Source organism: Haliotis rufescens, unplaced genomic scaffold (genome assembly GCF_023055435.1).
Source record: "Haliotis rufescens isolate VD_foot unplaced genomic scaffold, xgHalRufe1.0.p SCAF_16, whole genome shotgun sequence".
Classification (NCBI taxonomy): Eukaryota; Metazoa; Mollusca; class Gastropoda; order Lepetellida; family Haliotidae; genus Haliotis; species Haliotis rufescens.
In genome coordinates this window covers 16,697,846-16,717,516 of record NW_025963846.1, presented here as the reverse complement: position 1 = coordinate 16,717,516, position 19,671 = coordinate 16,697,846, and the positions used below count along the sequence as shown (strand labels likewise).

At 42.0% G+C, this 19,671-nt stretch overlaps 2 protein-coding genes across 2 annotated transcripts in view; one reads left to right on the top strand and one right to left on the bottom strand.

Moving 5' to 3' along the window:
* The window catches only part of LOC124121093, a 33,224-nt gene extending 20,254 nt beyond the window's left edge, over window positions 1-12,970 (bottom strand). The window contains exons 1-3 of the mRNA XM_048396755.1: window positions 12,291-12,970; window positions 12,009-12,198; window positions 1,111-1,317 (exon numbers count right to left, since the gene is read on the bottom strand). Coding sequence (XP_048252712.1) covers window positions 1,111-1,317; window positions 12,009-12,198; window positions 12,291-12,970 — 1,077 coding nt within the window. The remainder of the gene's footprint in view (window positions 1-1,110; window positions 1,318-12,008; window positions 12,199-12,290) is intronic.
* A 5,652-nt stretch (window positions 12,971-18,622) lies between these two features.
* LOC124121083 overlaps window positions 18,623-19,671 on the top strand; it is a 13,761-nt gene continuing 12,712 nt past the window's right edge. The window contains exon 1 of the mRNA XM_046484041.2: window positions 18,623-18,873. Within this exon, the coding sequence (XP_046339997.2) occupies window positions 18,847-18,873 (27 nt within the window). The 5' untranslated portion in view covers window positions 18,623-18,846. The remainder of the gene's footprint in view (window positions 18,874-19,671) is intronic.

The following is a 19,671-nucleotide window of genomic DNA, read 5'->3' as shown; positions in this document are numbered from 1 at the left end:
AAGGTACTCACTTACTAAGTCCTACATACATCAATACTACATACAGATCAACAAGGAAGTCACTTACTTAGTCCTACAGACATCAATACTACTACATACAGATCAACAAGGATGTCACTTACTTAGTCCTACATACATCAATACTACATACAGATCAATAAGGAAGTCATTTACTCAGTCCTATAGACATCAGTACTACATACAGATCAACAAGGAAGCCACTTACTTAGTCCTACATACATCAATACTACATACAGATCAACAAGGAAGCCACTTACTTAGTCCTACATACATCAATACTACATACAGATCAACAAGGAAGCCACTTACTTAGTCCTACATACATCAATACTACTACATACAGATCAACAAGGAAGCCACTTACTTAGTCCTACATACATCAATGCTACTACATACAGATCAACAAGGAAGTCACCTACTTAGTCCTACATACATCAATACTACTACATACAGATCAACAAGGTAGTCACTTACTTAGTCCTACATACATCAATACTACTACATACAGATCAACAAGGAAGTCACCTACTTAGTCCTACATACATCAATACTACTACATACAGATCAAAAAGGAAGCCACTTACTTAGTCCTACATACATCAATACTACTACATACAGATCAACAAGGAAGTCACCTACTTAGTCCTACATACATCAATACTACTACATACAGATCAACAAGGTAGTCACTTACTTAGTCCTACATACATCAATACTACTACATACAGATCAACAAGGATGTCACTTACTTAGTCCTACATACATCAATACTACTACATACAGATCAACAAGGAAGTCACTTACTTAGTCCTACAGACATCAATACTACTACATACAGATCAACAAGGAAGTCACTTACTTAGTCCTACAGACAGCAATACTACATACAGGTCAACAAGGAAGCCCTTGCGATATCAGTACAACTACATTATATTACACTATACAGTTAGAAGATCAACAAAGATATCAATTACCGTAAGTTGCACTACACTACACTACACTGCACTGCACTGCACTGCACTGCACTGCACTGCACCCCAACAGACCACACCACACTAAACTTGGAAGATCAACAAAGATGTTACTTACCGTAAGTTGCAGTACTTCTCCAGCGGAAGTAGCAACGTTGACGGTTTCTGCTTCACTCGGAAGCACTGTGGTAATTACAATCGTGATGTTTCGGTAGACTGCATTGAAGTCCGGTTTAAAGCCTTTATAATTAAATAGTGTTTTGTTTTCCGTTATTTGGAATGTTCCTCGACATTGAGGTTGCTGGCACACTATACACTGTCGGTCCTGCAATAACCAAATGTTCAAGATTTACGATGATCACTTCCTAAATATAACTGTTATTGGGTCAGTATTTCTGAGAGCGGCTGTGATGTTTTTATATAATATATACGCGATCGGATATCCGTTGTAAGACACCACAAACACTATCTATCTGAACACATTTGGAAATTATTTGTCAATTTGTCCAAGACATTTTCTTCTCTCTAATACATGAATGTAAGATTGACAATGAGTGATGTTAGGCTAAAATCGGGCCAGATGTGTAGCGTAAGATTGTGTGAAAGGTTGTGTTCGTGTTTACAATAATTTATCAGAATGCTTTGATTGTCCATCAGACCTTAGGCAAGGCTGTGTCATGAGCCCATTTTTATTTTCCATATTAATGAATGGATTGGCACCACCAAGTATACAGTTACATCATGATATCATACAATTGTTTATATTATTATTTGCTGATGATAATGTCCTCATTGCTCACGCAGTATTTTGGTTGCATAACAGTATAAATGTTTTGGAAGCGTTTTATGATAAATATCACAAGTCTGTTAATTTAGATAAAACTTAAATTTTGGTTGATGAGGGGTAGTTATTCATCAAAACTGAGAAATGGTACTATCCAGACAAGCGACTTGAATGTGTTCCCTCATATAAATATTTAGGATTATTATTTGCTTGGTCATTATCATAGTCTGGTCATGTTAAACATGCAGCAATACAAGCTAAGAAAGTTCTATGCGGTGTGCTTAAATCTCTTTATTTCATAAAACTCTTATCCTATGAATTGATCTTTAAAATATTTGGTCCCGTGGAGTTACCGGGTTAGGATGGACCTTCAGCAACTCATGCTTGTCGTTCGAGGCGACGAACGGAATCGAGTGGTCAGGATCGCTGACTTGGTTGATGCTTCGTATCCCAGTTACATAAATTGATGCTGATGATGTCAATTAATCACTGGATTGTCTGGTTCAGACTCGGTTATATACAAATCATATAGCTGGAATATTGCTGAGTGCGGCGTTAAACAACAAACAAACTGACAAAAGAAGTCAATGCTATAGTCAAGATTCCCCACATGTCAGTAACACTGGCCGTGGTTCACTGGTATCATCGCGACTCCCCATATGTCAGTGTTATAGACAAGATTCCCCACATGTCAGTAACACTGGCCGTGGTTCACTGGTATCATCGCAACTCCACATATGTCAGTGTTATAGACAAGATTCCCCACATGTCAGTAACACTGGCCGTGGTTCACTGGTATCATCGCGACTCCCCATATGTCAGTGTTATAGACAAGATTCCCCACATGTCAGTAACACTGGCCGTGGTTCACTGGTATCATCGCAACTCCACATATGTCAGTGTTATAGACAAGATTCCCCACATGTCAGTAACACTGGCCGTGGTTCACTGGTATCATCGCGACATATGTCAGTGTTATAGACAAGATTCCCCACATGTCAGTAACACTGGCCGTGGTTCACTGGTATCATCGCGACTCCCCATATGTCAGTGTTATAGACAAGATTCCCCACATGTCAGTAACACTGGCCGTGGTTCACTGGTATCATCGCGACTCCACATATGTCAGTGTTATAGACAAGATTCCCTTCCTATATGTATATATATATATATATATATACCATATGAAAGTGTTAACATCACGCCTTCAACATGAAAGTGTTAACATCACGCCTCCCACTTGACAGTGTTAACATCACGACCCTCACTTGACAGTGTTAACATCACGCCTCACACAAGACTGTGTTAACATCACGACCCTCACAGGACAGTGTTAACATCACGCCTCCAACATGACAGTGTTAACATAACGACTACCCCATGGCAGTGTCAATATCACGACTCCCCACATGACAGTGTTATCATCACGACTCCCACATGACAATGTTAACATTACTAATCCAACATGGCTGTGATATCATCAGGACTCCCACTGGACAGTGTTAATATTACGACTCCCTTCCCACATTGCGGTGTTATCATCAGGACTCCCACTGGACATTGTTAACATAACGACTCCCCAATGGCAGTGTCAATATCACGACTCCAGCATGACAGTGTTAACATCACGCCTCCCACAGGACTGTGATAACATCACGACTCCCACTTGACAGTGTTAACATTACGACTACCCCATGGCAGTGTCAATATCACGACTCAACCATGACAGTGTTAACATCACGACTCCCCAAATGACAGTGTTATCATCACGACTCCCACATGACAATGTTAACATTACGACTCCCCAATAACAGGGTTAACACCACGACTCCCACAGGACAGTGTTAACATCACGATTCCCCACATGACAGTGTTAACATTATGACTACCCCATGGCAGTGTCAATATCACGACTCAACCATGACAGTGTTAACATCACGACTCCCACATGACAATGTTAACATTACGACTCCCCAATAACAGGGTTAACACCACGACTCCCACAGGATAGTGTTAACATCACGACTCCCCACATGACAGTGTTAACATTACGACTTCCACATGACAGTGTTAACATTCCGACTCCCCGATGGCAGTGTTAACATCATGATTCCCCCATGCCAGTGTCAATATCACTACTCCACCATGACTGTGTTAACATCACGACTCCCACATGAAAGTGTTATCCCCACGACTCCCCACAAGACAGAGTTATCATCACGACTCCCTCATGACAGTGGTATCATCACTACTTCCTCATCACAGTGTTATTCCCACAGCTCCCACATGACTGTTATCATCACGACTCCCCACATGACATTGTTATCCCCACGACTCCCCACATGATAGTGTTATCATCACGACTCGCAAATGACAGTGTTATCATTACGACTACCAACATGGCAGTGTTATTATCACGATTCCAACATTACAGTGTCATCATCACGATTCCCACATGACTGTGTTATCATCACGACTCCCCAATGGCAGTGTTAACATCACGACTCCCACATGACAGTGTTATCATCACGACTTCCCACATGGCAGTGTTATCATCACGACTTCCCACATGGCAGTGTTATCATCACGACTCCCCACATGATATTGTTATCATTACGACTCCCCACAAGACATTGATATCCCCACGACTCCCCACATGACAGTCTTAACATTACGACTCCCTACATGACAGTGTTAACATCACGACTCCCCACATGACAGTGTTATCCCCAGGACTCCCCAAATGAGAGTGTCATCATCACGATTCCCATATGACAATGTTATCATTACGACTCCCCACAAGACAGTGTTATCCCCACGACTCCCCACATGACAGTGTTATCATCACGACTCGCACATGACAGTGTTATCATTACGACAACCCACATGATAGTGTTATCATCACGACTCCCCACATGACAGTGTTATCATCACGACTCGCACATGACAGTGTTATCATTACGACAACCCACATGGCAGTGTTATTATCACGATTCCAACATGACAGTGTCATCATCACGATTCCCACATGACTGTGTTTCTCATCACGACTCCCCAATGGCAGTGTTAACATCACGACTCCCACATGACAGTGTTATCATCAGGACTTCCCACATGGCAGTGTTATCATCACGACTCCCCACATGGCAGTGTTATCATCACGACTTCCCACATGGCAGTGTTAACATCACGACTCGCACATGACAGTGTTTTCATTACGACTCTCTACATGACAGTGTTATTATCACGATTCCAAAAAGACAGTGTTTTCATTACGACTCCCCACATGACAGTGTTAACATCACGACTCCCATATGAAAGTGTTATCCCCAAGACTCCCCACATGACAGTGTTATCATTACGACTCCCCACATGACAGTGTTATCATCACGACTCCCCACATGACATTGTTAACATTACGACTTCCATATGACAGTGTTAACATCACGACTCCACACATGACAGTGTTATTATCGCGATTCAAACATGACAGTGTTTTCATCACAACTCCCAACTTGACAGTGTTAACATCACGACTCCCCACATGACAATGTTATCATTACGACTCCCCACAAGACAGTGTTATCCCCACGACTCCCCACATGACAGTGTCATCATCACGATTTCCCACATGACAGTGTTATCATCACGACTCCCCACATGACAGTGTTATCCCCACGACTCCCCATATGACAGTGTTAACATCACGACTCCACAAATGACAGTGTTATTATCAAGATTCAAAGATGACAGTGTTTTCATCACAACTCCCAACTTGACAGTGTTACCATCAGGACTCCCCACATGACAATGTTATCATTACGACTCCCCACAAGACAGTGTTATCCCCACGACTCCCTACATGACAGTGTTAACATCACGGCTCCCCACATGACTGTGTTATCCCCACGACTCCCCATATGACAGTGTCATCATCACGATTTCCCACATGACAGTGTTATCATCACGACTCCCCACATAACAGTGTTATCCTCACGACTCTTCACATGACAGTGTTATCATCACGACTCCAACATGACAGTGTTATCATTACGACTCCCTACATGACAGTGTTATTATCACGATTCCAAAATGACAGTGTTTTCATTTCGACTCCCCACATGACAGTGTTAACATCACTACTCCCCACATGACAGTGTTATCATTACGACTCCCCATATGACAGTGCCATCATCACGATTCCCACATGACTGTGTTATCATCATGACTCCCACATGACAGTGTTATCCTCACGACTCTTCATATGACAGTGTTATCATCACTACTCACTCATGACAGTGTTATCATCACGACTCGCACATGACAGTGTTGTCATCACGACTCCCAGATGACAGTGTTTACATCACGAATCCCAAGTGACAGTGTTATCATCACGACTTCCCATATGACAGTGTTATCATCACGAATCGCACATGACAGTGTTATCCTCACGACTCTTCACATGACAGTGTTATCATCACGACTCCAACATGACAGTGTTATCATCACGACACCCCACATGACAGTGTTATTATCACGATTCCAACATGACAGTGTTTTCATTACGACTCCCCACATGACAGTGTTAACATCACGACTCCCCACATGACAGTGTTATCATTACGACTCCCCATATGACAATGCCATCATCACGATTCCCACAAGACTGTGTTATCATAACAACTCCCCATATGACAGTGTTATCATTACGACTCCCCATATGACAATGCCATCATCACGATTCCCACATGACAGTGTTATCATCACGACTCCTCTAATGACAGTGTTATCATCACGACTCCCTCATGACAGTGTTATCCTCACTACTCCCTCATGACAGTGTTATCATCATGACTCCCTCATGACAGTGTTATCCTCACAACTCCCTCATGACAGTGTTATCATCACGACTCCCTCATGACAGTGTTATCCTCACTACTCCTTCATGACAGTGTTCTCCTCACAACTACCTCGTGACAGTGTTATCATAAGGACTCCCTCATGACAGTGTTATCATCACTACTCCCTCATTACAGTGTTATCCTCACTACTCCCTCATGACAGTGTTAACTTCACGACTCTCTCATGACAGTGTTATCCTCACAACTCCCTCATGACAGTGTTATCATCACGACTCCCTCATGACAGTGGTATCCTCACTACTCCCTCATGACAGTGTTCTCCTCACAACTCCCTCATGACAGTGTTATCATAAGGACTCCCTCATGACAGTGTTATCATCACCACTCCATCGTGACAGTGTTATCATCACAACTCCCTCATGACAGTGTTATCATCACGACTCCCTCATGACAGTGTTATCATCACGACTCCCTCATGACAGTGTTATCCTCACTACTCCTTCATGACAGTGTTATCATTACGACTCCCCATATGACAATGCCATCATCACGATTCCCACATGACAGTGTTATCATCACGACTCCTCTAATGACAGTGTTATCATCACGACTCCCTCATGACAGTGTTATCCTCACTACTCCCTCATGACAGTGTTATCATCACTACTCCCTCATGACAGTGTTATCCTCACACCTCCCTCATGACAGTGTTATCATCACGACTCCCTCGTGACAGTGTTCTCCTCACGACTCCCTCATGACAGTGTTATCATAAGGACTCCCTCATGACAGTGTTATCATCACTACTCCCTCATGACAGTGTTATCCTCACTACTCCCTCATGACAGTGTTATCATCACGACTCCCTCATGACAGTGTTATCCTCACAACTCCCTCATGAGAGTGTTATCATCACGACTCCCTCATGACAGTGTTATCCTCACTACTCCCTCATGACAGTGTTCTCCTCACAACTCCCTCATGACAGTGTTATCATAAGGACTCCCTCATGACAGTGTTATCATCACAACTCCCTCGTGACAGTGTTATCATCACAACTCCCTCATGATAGTGTTATCATCACGACTCCCTCATGACAGTGTTATCATCACTACTCCCTCATGACAGTTTTATCATCACGACTCCCTCATGACAATTTTATCCTCACAACTCCCTCATGACAGTGTTATCCTCACTACTCCCTATATGACAGTGTTATCATAACGACTCCCTCATGACAGTGTTATCCTCACTACTCCCTCATGACAGTGCTATTCTCACTACTCCCTCATGACAGTGTTATCCTCACTACTCCCTCATGACAGTGCTATTCTCACTACTCCCTCATGACAGTGTTATCCTCACTACTCCCTCATGACAGTGTTATCCTCACTACTCCCTCATGACAGTGTTAACATCACGACTCTCTCATGACAGTGTTATCCTCACAACTCCCTCATGACAGTGTTATCATCACGACTCCCTCATGACAGTGGTATCCTCACTACTCCCTCATGACAGTGTTCTCCTCACAACTCCCTCATGACAGTGTTATCATAAGGACTCCCTCATGACAGTGTTATCATCACCACTCCCTCGTGACAGTGTTATCATCACAACTCCCTCATGACAGTGTTATCATCACGACTCCCTCATGACAGTGTTATCATCACGACTCCCTCATGACAGTGTTATCCTCACTACTCCCTCATGACAGTGTTATCATTACGACTCCCCATATGACAATGCCATCATCACGATTCCCACATGACAGTGTTATCATCACGACTCCTCTAATGACAGTGTTATCATCACGATTCCCTCATGACAGTGTTATCCTCACTACTCCCTCATGACAGTGTTATCATCACTACTCCCTCATGACAGTGTTATCCTCACACCTCCCTCATGACAGTGTTATCATCACGACTCCCTCATGACAGTGTTCTCCTCACGACTCCCTCATGACAGTGTTATCATAAGGACTCCCTCATGACAGTGTTATCATCACTACTCCCTCATGACAGTGTTATCCTCACTACTCCCTCATGACAGTGTTATCATCACGACTCCCTCATGACAGTGTTATCCTCACAACTCCCTCATGAGAGTGTTATCATCACGACTCCCTCATGACAGTGTTATCCTCACTACTCCCTCATGACAGTGTTCTCCTCACAACTCCCTCATGACAGTGTTATCATAAGGACTCCCTCATGACAGTGTTATCATCACCACTCCCTCGTGACAGTGTTATCATCACAACTCCCTCATGACAGTGTTATCATCACGACTCCCTCATGACAGTGTTATCATCACGACTCCCTCATGACAGTGTTATCCTCACTACTCCCTCATGACAGTGTTATCATTACGACTCCCCATATGACAATGCCATCATCACGATTCCCACATGACAGTGTTATCATCACGACTCCTCTAATGACAGTGTTATCATCACGACTCCCTCATGACAGTGTTATCCTCACTACTCCCTCATGACAGTGTTATCATCACTACTCCCTCATGACAGTGTTATCCTCACACCTCCCTCATGACAGTGTTATCATCACGACTCCCTCATGACAGTGTTCTCCTCACGACTCCCTCATGACAGTGTTATCATAAGGACTCCCTCATGACAGTGTTATCATCACTACTCCCTCATGACAGTGTTATCCTCACGACTCCCTCATGACAGTGTTATCATCACGACTCCCTCATGACAGTGTTATCCTCACAACTCCCTCATGAGAGTGTTATCATCACGACTCCCTCATGACAGTGTTATCCTCACTACTCCCTCATGACAGTGTTCTCCTCACAACTCCCTCATGACAGTGTTATCATAAGGACTCCCTCATGACAGTGTTATCATCACAACTCCCTCGTGACAGTGTTATCATCACAACTCCCTCATGATAGTGTTATCATCACGACTCCCTCATGACAGTGTTATCATCACGACTCCCTCATGACAGTGTTATCCTCACTACTCCCTCATGACAGTTTTATCATCACGACTCCCTCATGACAATTTTATCCTCACTACTCCCTCATGACAGTGTTATCCTCACTACTCCCTATATGACAGTGTTATCATAACGACTCCCTCATGACAGTGTTATCCTCACTACTCCCTCATGACAGTGCTATTCTCACTACTCCCTCATGACAGTGTTATCCTCACTACTCCCTCATGACAATGTTATCATAAGGACTCCCTCATGACAGTGTTATCATCACCACTCCCTCGTGACAGTGTTATCATCACGACTCCCTCATGACAGTGTTATCATCACTACTACCTCATGACAATGTTATCATAAGGACTCCCTCATGACAGTGTTATCATCACCACTCCCTCATGACAGTGTTATCATCACGACTCCCTCATGACAGTGTTTTCATCACGACTACCTCATGACAGTGTTATCATCACCACTCCCTCGTGACAGTGTTATCATCACCGCTCCCTCGTGACAGTGTTATCATCACTACTCCCTCGTGACAGTGTTATCATCACTACTCCCTCATGCCAATGTTATCCTCACTACTCCCTCATGCCAATGTTATCCTCACTACTCCCTCATGACAATGTTATCCTCACTACTCCCTCATGACAGTGTTATCCTCACTACTCCTTCATGACAGTGTTATCATAACGACTCCCTCATGACAAAGATATCCTCACTACTCCCTATATGACAGTGTTATCATCACTACTCCCTCATGACAATGTTATCCTCACTACTCCCTATATGACAGTGTTATCATCATGACTCCCTTATGACAATGTTATCATAACGACTACCTCATTACAGTGTTATCATCACTACTCCCTCATGATAGTGTTATCCTCACTACTCCCTCATGACAGTGTTATCATCACGACACCTCTCATGACAGTGTTATCCTCACTACTCCCTATATGACAGTGTTATCATAACGATTCCCTCATGACAGTGTTATCCTCACAACTCCCTCATGACAGTGTTATCATCACGACTCCTCTCATGACAGTGTTAACATCACGAATCCCTTATGACAGTGTTATCCTCACTACTCCCTATATGACAGCGTTATCATCACGACTCCTCTCATGACGGTGTTAACATCACTACTCCCTCATGAAAGTGTTATCCTCACTACTCCCTCATGACAGTGTTATCATCACGACTCCTCTCATGACAGTGTTAACATCACGAATCCCTTATGACAGTGTTATCCTCACTACTCCCTATATGACAGTGTTATCATCACGACTCCTCTCATGACAGTGTTATCCTCACTACTCCCTCATGACAGTGTTATCATCACGACTCCTCTCATGACAGTGTTTACATCACGACTCCCTTATGACAGTGTTATCCTCACTACTCCCTCATGACAGTGTTATCATCACGACTCCTCTCGTGACAGTGTTTACATCACGACTCCCACATGACAATGTTATCCTCACTACTCCCTATATGACAGTGTTATCATCACGACTCCTCTCATGACAGTGTTAACATCACGACTCCCACTTGACAGTGTTAACGTCAGGACTCCTACATGACATTGTTAACAGCGCGACTCCCTTATGACAGTGTCATCATCACGACTCCCCTCATGACAGTGTTAAGGTCAGGACTCCCACATGACAATGTTAACATCGCGACTACAACATGACAGTGTTATCATCACGACTCCTCTCATGACAGTGTTAAGGTCAGGACTCCCACATGACAATGTTAACATCGCGACTACAACATGACAGTGTTATCATCACGACTCCTCTCATGACAGTGTTAACATCACGACTCCCACTTGACAGTGTTAAAGTCAGGACTCCTACATGACATTGTTAACATTGCGACAACAACATGACAGTGTTATCATCACGACTCCCCTCATGACAGTGTTGTAGTCACCACACAAATATCAATCTTACTGCAATAGTTGTCTGTCAATGTCAGCCTCGGCCTTTGGCCCGAGCGTTTTAAAGTTGATCTACAAAAGAATACACTTTTACTGAAATAGTTGTGTGACTATTTTGGACCGGACGTTTCAAAGTGTATTTACCATAAAATACAACTTTACCGAAATAGCTGTCTGTCTATATCGGACTCTACGTTGATTAAACATAAAATAAAATTTAGATTTAAAATAGTGTTTCGGCTGCATCAGCTCAAGAATTATACAATTAATTTGTCATCAAATACAACCTGTCTAATCAAGATTTCCCAGGCTGGACGTATTGTGTACAAGTAAGGATATGTTGTTATAGTCTATCCTTTATGGAGTTTATATGTTTGACAGCAGTGTTTGTGTACAGCGTCGTATACAAGTCGTTCGCCATGGAGAAATAGGTATGCACCCTCTTACCTGAACATTACACCCGCCGGTGACATCTGCCCACGACACTTTTGGAGTTGTTGTACTAAACCTACACAGCACATCAGAACTGTCGTTTCTGATATCCTCAAATGTGTACTGGCACAACGCTGATCCACGAGAGGGATCTTGGTATTTCTTCCAAAACTGACAGTGATGGAGCTTCCGGTATCCGCCATGTCTAGTCCGATGTTGTATAAGGTCAGGTCCTTGGTCCGACAATCCAGGGGAAAGTCCATGAGGGGGAACAGAGACTCGTGACTTGTGCAAAACCTAATGAGTCGGGTTGTGACCTTCATGCTTGACGTTTCTCTCTGGGTTGTAAGGAAATATGTGAAATTGTTCTTGGTGAAGCCTGATATAAAATGTATGGCGTAGTTGCTTTCTGGTTTTCTTGACATGACAGCCTCGTTGTGGTCACTGATGTTCATACTAGGTTGGCCTTGATCTGGGAGAGACAAGTGTCGGTACGACAACACGGGGACGACGGGCGTCGGCTTGTTCGAGGTTGATGATGCTACTAGCAACGTTACATTGTCAAGGAACACCAGAACAGAACGGGTGTTGATGTAACTGTGGTTAGTTCCATTGTTCATCCACAACCTCTGGGTGATATTAGACGTATTGTACACAGCACAGAGACCCCCACAGGCTGTGGAGCAGGCCAGAAGTCGAGGGGAGCCAGGCTGTAACGCCATCGCTGTCACATTACCTCCAGCGTCACCAACGCAGTCGTCTGCATCGCCCCAACCAACACCGGCGATGAAAGTGAGATTTTCAGACCAATGACGGATCCCCTTCTCCCCCGCCGTGTACACGTGCCCTGTGTTGTTGTCTGTGATCACCTCATCTACACGTCCAGTGTCCTCCCAGGTTGGATATACGCCTGCTGCCACCGATAGGAAAAACACACACACGAGTAGACTGAAACCTCCCCCTCTGCAGTGCACCATGCTTGTCTGAATAACAAACCTGGCAGTAATAAAACGAAGTTACCAAAATACGCTTACATTATCTGGTGTAGGTAAGTTTAAAGTTTACAACGCTGTACGTTGAACCGTTATATTATGAATCCGATGAAGCCTCACAATGGGGTTTGACTATGGAATGCTACAAGGGTCATTGTCGCGTTGTCGCATCGTCGCCCTTCCAAAAACAAGCAAAACGTGTCAAAATTAGCCAAAGCGCGACATTGGAGGGTGAGCATGGCAGCCACATAGAGCACCACTCACAGTGTACCTTACATTCGTCGTTTGGGTTGTTGTCTGTTATCGGCTGTGCTCCGTCTCTACGCCTTGCACATAATCGCAGAGCCTATGCAGCCTGTAACCATATTAACATCGACGTGTAATTCCATCGCTTCAGTTTAGAAATACTATATAAAAAACATCAACACGTATTCATGTACAACTTAATTTTGTAAAGTAGGAATGAACTGTTACATATTCTTTCAAGAGTTGCCAATGAGAAAAAAAAACATCATTCCGGGCCGCTTGGCATGACCTTCACCTCTCCTTTCTCATCCAGGATCAGTGCTCCGTCAGTCCAAGCGTAAGGCGTTTTATACATATTGTTCGGCTGTGCACAATAATGTTCTTCTTATTGTAGCCTAACTGTTTTTAGTTTTGATTTATTATATTGCAGAATAGTATCCCCAATCTCAATGTTAATGTCATCTCACCATGTCTACAGATTTACTGTCGCCCACGTGTCGCCGTCCACACGCGGCAATGACTAATTTAGCTTATTTTGCCCGTATATATATATATATCTATACTGGGAAACGTGTTTCAACTTTAATCTAGTCGCTAATAAAGACAATAAATTGATTCAGTGCAAATCATGTGAAAAGTGAAGGACCAGTAAGGCATATTTCATTCAAAATATGTTAGCACATTCTGCATGTTGATAACTCGTTGAGTATGTTTGTTGCGTCTCATTTGAAACAGTCATTGTCCTAATTTTATTTCCTAATTATGTATTTGGTGCTTCAAGTATATGTACCATATTTTTGCTCATGATAAAACATCATGTTGAATTTATTCATGCAAGTTATATTCAAAACAGGTGCATTATAGAATCATGAGCATCACTTGTATTACTTACTCAATATCACTATCAAGAAAACTGTTTCACATATCATTAACAAGTTGTATTAATTGGTGTTTTTTTATTTTTGAGGCAGTTTTTTCAGAACTGCAATCATCAGCATACTTCATTATATGGACTGATGTCATTGCATGCTACAAGGTATGAGTCAGTGAGTTTGGTTTGACGCCGCTTTTAGCAATATTCCAGCAATATCACGGCGGGGGACACCAGAAATGGGCTTCACGTATTGTACCTATGTCGGGATTCGAACCCGGGTCTGAATAAACAATTTCTCATTGTCATTGTCATTGTCATTGTCATTGTCATTGTCAGTTTAGACCTACATTGTAAATGTTGTGCACTAGACCATGGAGCCTGGTCAAGTCACTACAGGATTTACCCAAGCCTCTTAAAACTGGGGACAAATTTCTAATCTAAAAAATATCATCTTATTTCTCTAATCATACTATTAAAATTATGTTTTACGTACTTATCTACTCTCTGTGTATTTCCTAATCCAATTAAACAGTAATGTCCAATATTTTTTATTATATTTGCAGATAACAAATTGCTATAGACTAACAAGGCAACTGCTATATTATATTCTAACTCTTTACATGATAATGGGACTTACCAGACTCTTCACTGTATACTACTGAACACAATGAAGCATCAACGTCTTTTCATTTCGGAATTCAAGAGGCAAGCGGTAGCCTGTTGTCAGGTACTTTAAAGTATACTATTATGCATGTACTAATTCTTTATACTTTAAACATATAACATGTTTCTGCTTGAGCAATTCTTCCTGAAAATCCCCCAAATTTGTAACGCAAGTCTAGTAATATTGTGCTTGATGTAGTAAGTCCAATTAATAATAGTTACTATGACAACACTAAAACCCTGTTCGGACTAGTTGACCCATCATTTTTGGGCACAGACTACTCATGTAATTCAATATATGGTGACAATGTTGCACGAGGTTCTGTTGTGTGTATTTCAATAACTTGCACATTTATGAATTTTAACCTTAATGTAATCCTTGAATCCAGTGATGCTTTATTTTTACATTTCTTTAATAACCTACAATTGTTATGAAGCTGTCATTTTTTGTGTGGTCCCAGGAATAAAGTCACCAGTAATGCATTCAAAATTTGTATCTGATTTTGAGCATGACCAACATGGCAGATATTTTTAAAACGTTGTTTTCTTCCACTACTCAGACATGTAAGTTATTGTACAGTAAGTCGTCTGTAGTGTAAAAAACATGTCGATTCTTTTGTTTGCATATTTAGCTATTCCAGCACTGTTAGATGATATTTAATTGTTATAGAAGGTATTTGTTTCCATCTATAATGTCATTATGGTATACCAGTGTGTATGACAATTGTTTTGAAATTCATCAATAGGCTTTAATGACTTGTTGATAAATAAGGAATAGTGGAGTTTGAAAACGAGTATAACCATTTCGACGCATGCGTAGATTAATCCACTTAGGCTTGCGCACCATTAATCGAAAAGGGTGACAACGCGACAATACGACATGATTAAATACGCATTTTAACGTCCTTTTCACACATTTTTGACGGGGCGACAATGCGACAACGCGACCTTGAAAATATCACGTTGTCGAATTGTCGCGCTTTGGTAAGATGAAAAAAAGATATCCGTACTTTGGTTAATTTTGAAACTTTTAGCTTGTGTCTATTTTTGGAAGGGCGACAATGCGACAACGCGACAATGTCCCTTTTAGTATTCCATATTTGACACAACTTTCGATGCATACAGTTTCTTCCGGTCTGAACTGAGACATAATTAAATCGACCTTTGAATGGAGACGAGACTTATCTACATACATCAGCTTCCTCGTTGGTATATATAAATGCATCAGGAAATAAAAGCGGAACACCAGAGTCGATTGCACGATTCCGACTATATCATGAGCTGTTCTTTACATGTCTACCATAAAACGTTTTGAAAGCTTTACTGAGGACTTGATCAAATAGCTTCTGAGCAAGAGTCGTATGACGCTCTATGAAAATTTGATAATAAGAGCATGCTCGACTTTGTCTCAAAAGTTGTGAAATGTAAACACCAAAGGCTGGAGGTGCTGGAATATTGCATGAAGGGAAAGTTGACTATTGGAAAGGAGAAGTCATCAATCTTGTAATACAGTCGTTTCTGCTATCAACAAAATCTAAATCACCAAATGTTAAATGTTTTTCCCCCGCAATATTGTAGCTCTATGACGGAGACCTGTCGAGTCTGGGCCAGACAAACCAGTGACTGATATTATGAGCAACGATCCACGACGTCGGGGACTATGACACGCATTCATTTATATCCATGCGAGAGTCCTCAGTCCCTGCATCGTTCATAAAGTGTTTAATGTGTTTAATTCCATGAAGAATTGTGATAGTTGACGGACGTGTTTCAACTATTGCCATCCTTGTTCCCGCTATACGGATAGAATGTTCCAAGCACACCCGTCGAAAAAGGCGAGACCAATAGCGATCGGGTGATCTGTCTGGGAATTAGAAATCTGAAATTCTGATTAAAATAATTAAATCAGACATTTTACCATCTATTTATATACTGGCCAGCGACAAGTTATCGCCATTTTCCCCGCGTTATATCTGATATAATCCGTTTACTGAATCAATAACTATGAAACTATGAGCAAATGTGCTTATTTCCGTTGTGAAAAAGTTTCGATTTTTGTAATAACGCGACGAGACGGAATCAAAATATGCAGTGTGAATATGACTTTTCCGTCGACTAATTGTACCAGTTATCACCATCGTCAACATGTGCCACGAGATTTTTATCTGATATCAAATATATCAAATATTTTATTTATTAAAATTAATAAGAATTTCTTTTATCAAATCGTCATCTGCCAACAGGAGATCCTCGAATGCTTATCCACACACTTTGGGGGGGGTTGCTTGTATTAGTCCGGGATGATGCCGATTTATAGTTTAGTTCACGAATACCCCACTCAGACACAGCATACTGATTCCGAGACGTCCAGTTCTTTGTCTTTGTTTTCGCCCCTTAATGCCGTGCGCCAGACAGGGCCACGCCACGGATGAGCATGACCACTGTTCTATTTCAGTCCCATCTTACAACCAGCAGACGTTACTTGGTTGGACAGAGGAATGAGCATATGTGGAAACACGTCTTACCCTCATGCCAAACATCAGCTTCGAACAATATTCCAGTCCTATCACATCGTATTAGCTTAATGTGAGAGCAAAGGGAGATGTCACGAATCTTGTGAAACCCACGAGAGCGGGTATGGTGCTGACAAACCCCAAAAACAATAATCCGGGCGAACCTGGCATTCGAACCCACGATCATCGGACGTAGACATGCCCCAGGGACGCAACTCTGCACAACGAATTGCAACGGTGCCCTACATCACTCACGTCTTCACCATCATCACTCTTTCACAGGATTCAAAAAGTCTATCAGTCCCAGTACTTTCCCATCAAAAAACCCTTGAAGATCCGGGTAAGAATAGGTCTTCAGCAACCCATGCTTGCCTTCGACTCTGCTTGTCGAAAGAGGCGACTAACAGGATCGAGTGGTCAGGCTCAATGACTTGGTTGATGGATGTCATCGTATCCCATTTGCGTAGATCGATGTCATGAGGGAGTCCTTATGATAACACTGTCATGAGGAAGTCCTTATGATAACACTGTCATGATGGAGTTGAGAAGATGTTTTAAGTGTCTATATAACACGTAACCATGACCAGTCTCATTGTCTGTCAACAGGTAACTGAAATGTTTAACTCACCACCTCCTTTTTGTCTATGTTTTAAGTGTCTTGATAACACGTAACCATGACCAGTCTCATTGTCTGTCAACAGGTAACTGAAATGTTTAACTCACCACCTCTTTTTTGTCTATGTTTTAAGTGTCTCGAAAACACGTAACCATGACCAGTGTTATTGTTTAGCAACAGCTAACTGTAATGTTAAACTCATCATCTCTACTTTGACGATGTTTAAAGTGTCTTCATAACACGTAACCATGACCCGCAACCCATTCTTGCCGTAAAAGGCGACTATGCTTGTCGTAAGAGGCGACTAACGGGATTGGGTGATCAGGCTCGCTGACTTGGTTGAAGCATGTCATCGATCCCAATTGCGTTGATCGATACTCATGATGTAAATCACTGGATTATCTGGTCCAGACTAGATTATTTACAGACCGCCGTCATATATCTGGAATATTGCTGAGTGCGGCGTTAAACAACAAAGAAATATAAACACTTCCCCTTAGAGGTGACTTTTCTATTAAGAATATTTTATTCAGGGTTACTTTTGATTGTTCAAAGTGGGTGTTTATATGTGGTTCACTGCCTAATTATGCAATAACCTTTAGAAAATGTACACCGTGAAATTGTTTATGAGCCTAAAGGCCCAGATACGGCGGTTTTACCTCCACATACAAAGTTTTAATTACCCTCCCTGCCATTTCTCATCATGACACATTGCCTGATGACATCTTAATGGAGACGCCCGTTATGGTTATGTTCGCCAACACGACTGGTGACTCGAAATTAATAAATGCTGAAATATCACACAAGTGATCCGAACTTCTTGCTGTATTAAGTCTTAAAACTGGGAAATCTATTGATGTCATGTTTTCCTGTGAGTTCTGGCTATTCTGCAGCGAACTGATAGATTGATTGCGGATAACGGAAGTCACGTGATGCTATCTTTCCGCCCATGCGCCGTGGAAAGCGTCATCACAAAGTAAGTTTTCATGTCTGTGTTTGTCAGTGATATTAAACAGTATATTTGTTGAAAGTAATGTCAGAATACAAGGATAAAGGTATTGGGTAGATATTAAAAGTTGATAATTAGAAATTAGGTTGAGAAAGTAGTCAAGACGTTTCTCTCGGATGAAAGAATACAGGCCTACTCACGTCTAAAACATGTATTGATAAATTTTCAGCATATTCACGAATAGCGAAACGGGTAACTATAGAATGTGAAGTGCAGGGTTTTTTTCTCTTGAGCGCCAGGATCCTAACACCGTTGTGTTACGTGGGTGTTGTCACATGCGTTCATCCATCTGTCATGACGAGTTAACTTGACAGTGGTAGACATCTCGTAACACCGTCTCGAGGCTGCCTACTCCGGTTTCGTCTCCACCTAATTTCTCATTGGTCAATTTCACAAATAACATTATTGGGGCCAAGATAAGACAATCGATCATGATCCTTGGTTGGTGATCCTATGGCCTGCGTCACATGCGGATGTTTCCCGACATTAAATAAGCTGACACGCCATTATATATGCGAAATGCTATTTAAAGCCTCGCTAAACCAATATCAGTGATGCACTCACCCATACAGGAATATAGTGAACGTCTATACAAGGCATCATCCTCGACTATCCAGAGTATTATATCTACATTCCATCGTGACAAATATCCTGCATCCATTCATCAACTAATCACAGGATTCAACTAGCTCAAGAGTGTAATTTGATTGCTCCATGGCAGAAATCGGGCCATGGTATTTAATTGTAATTGAACGAAGACATAAT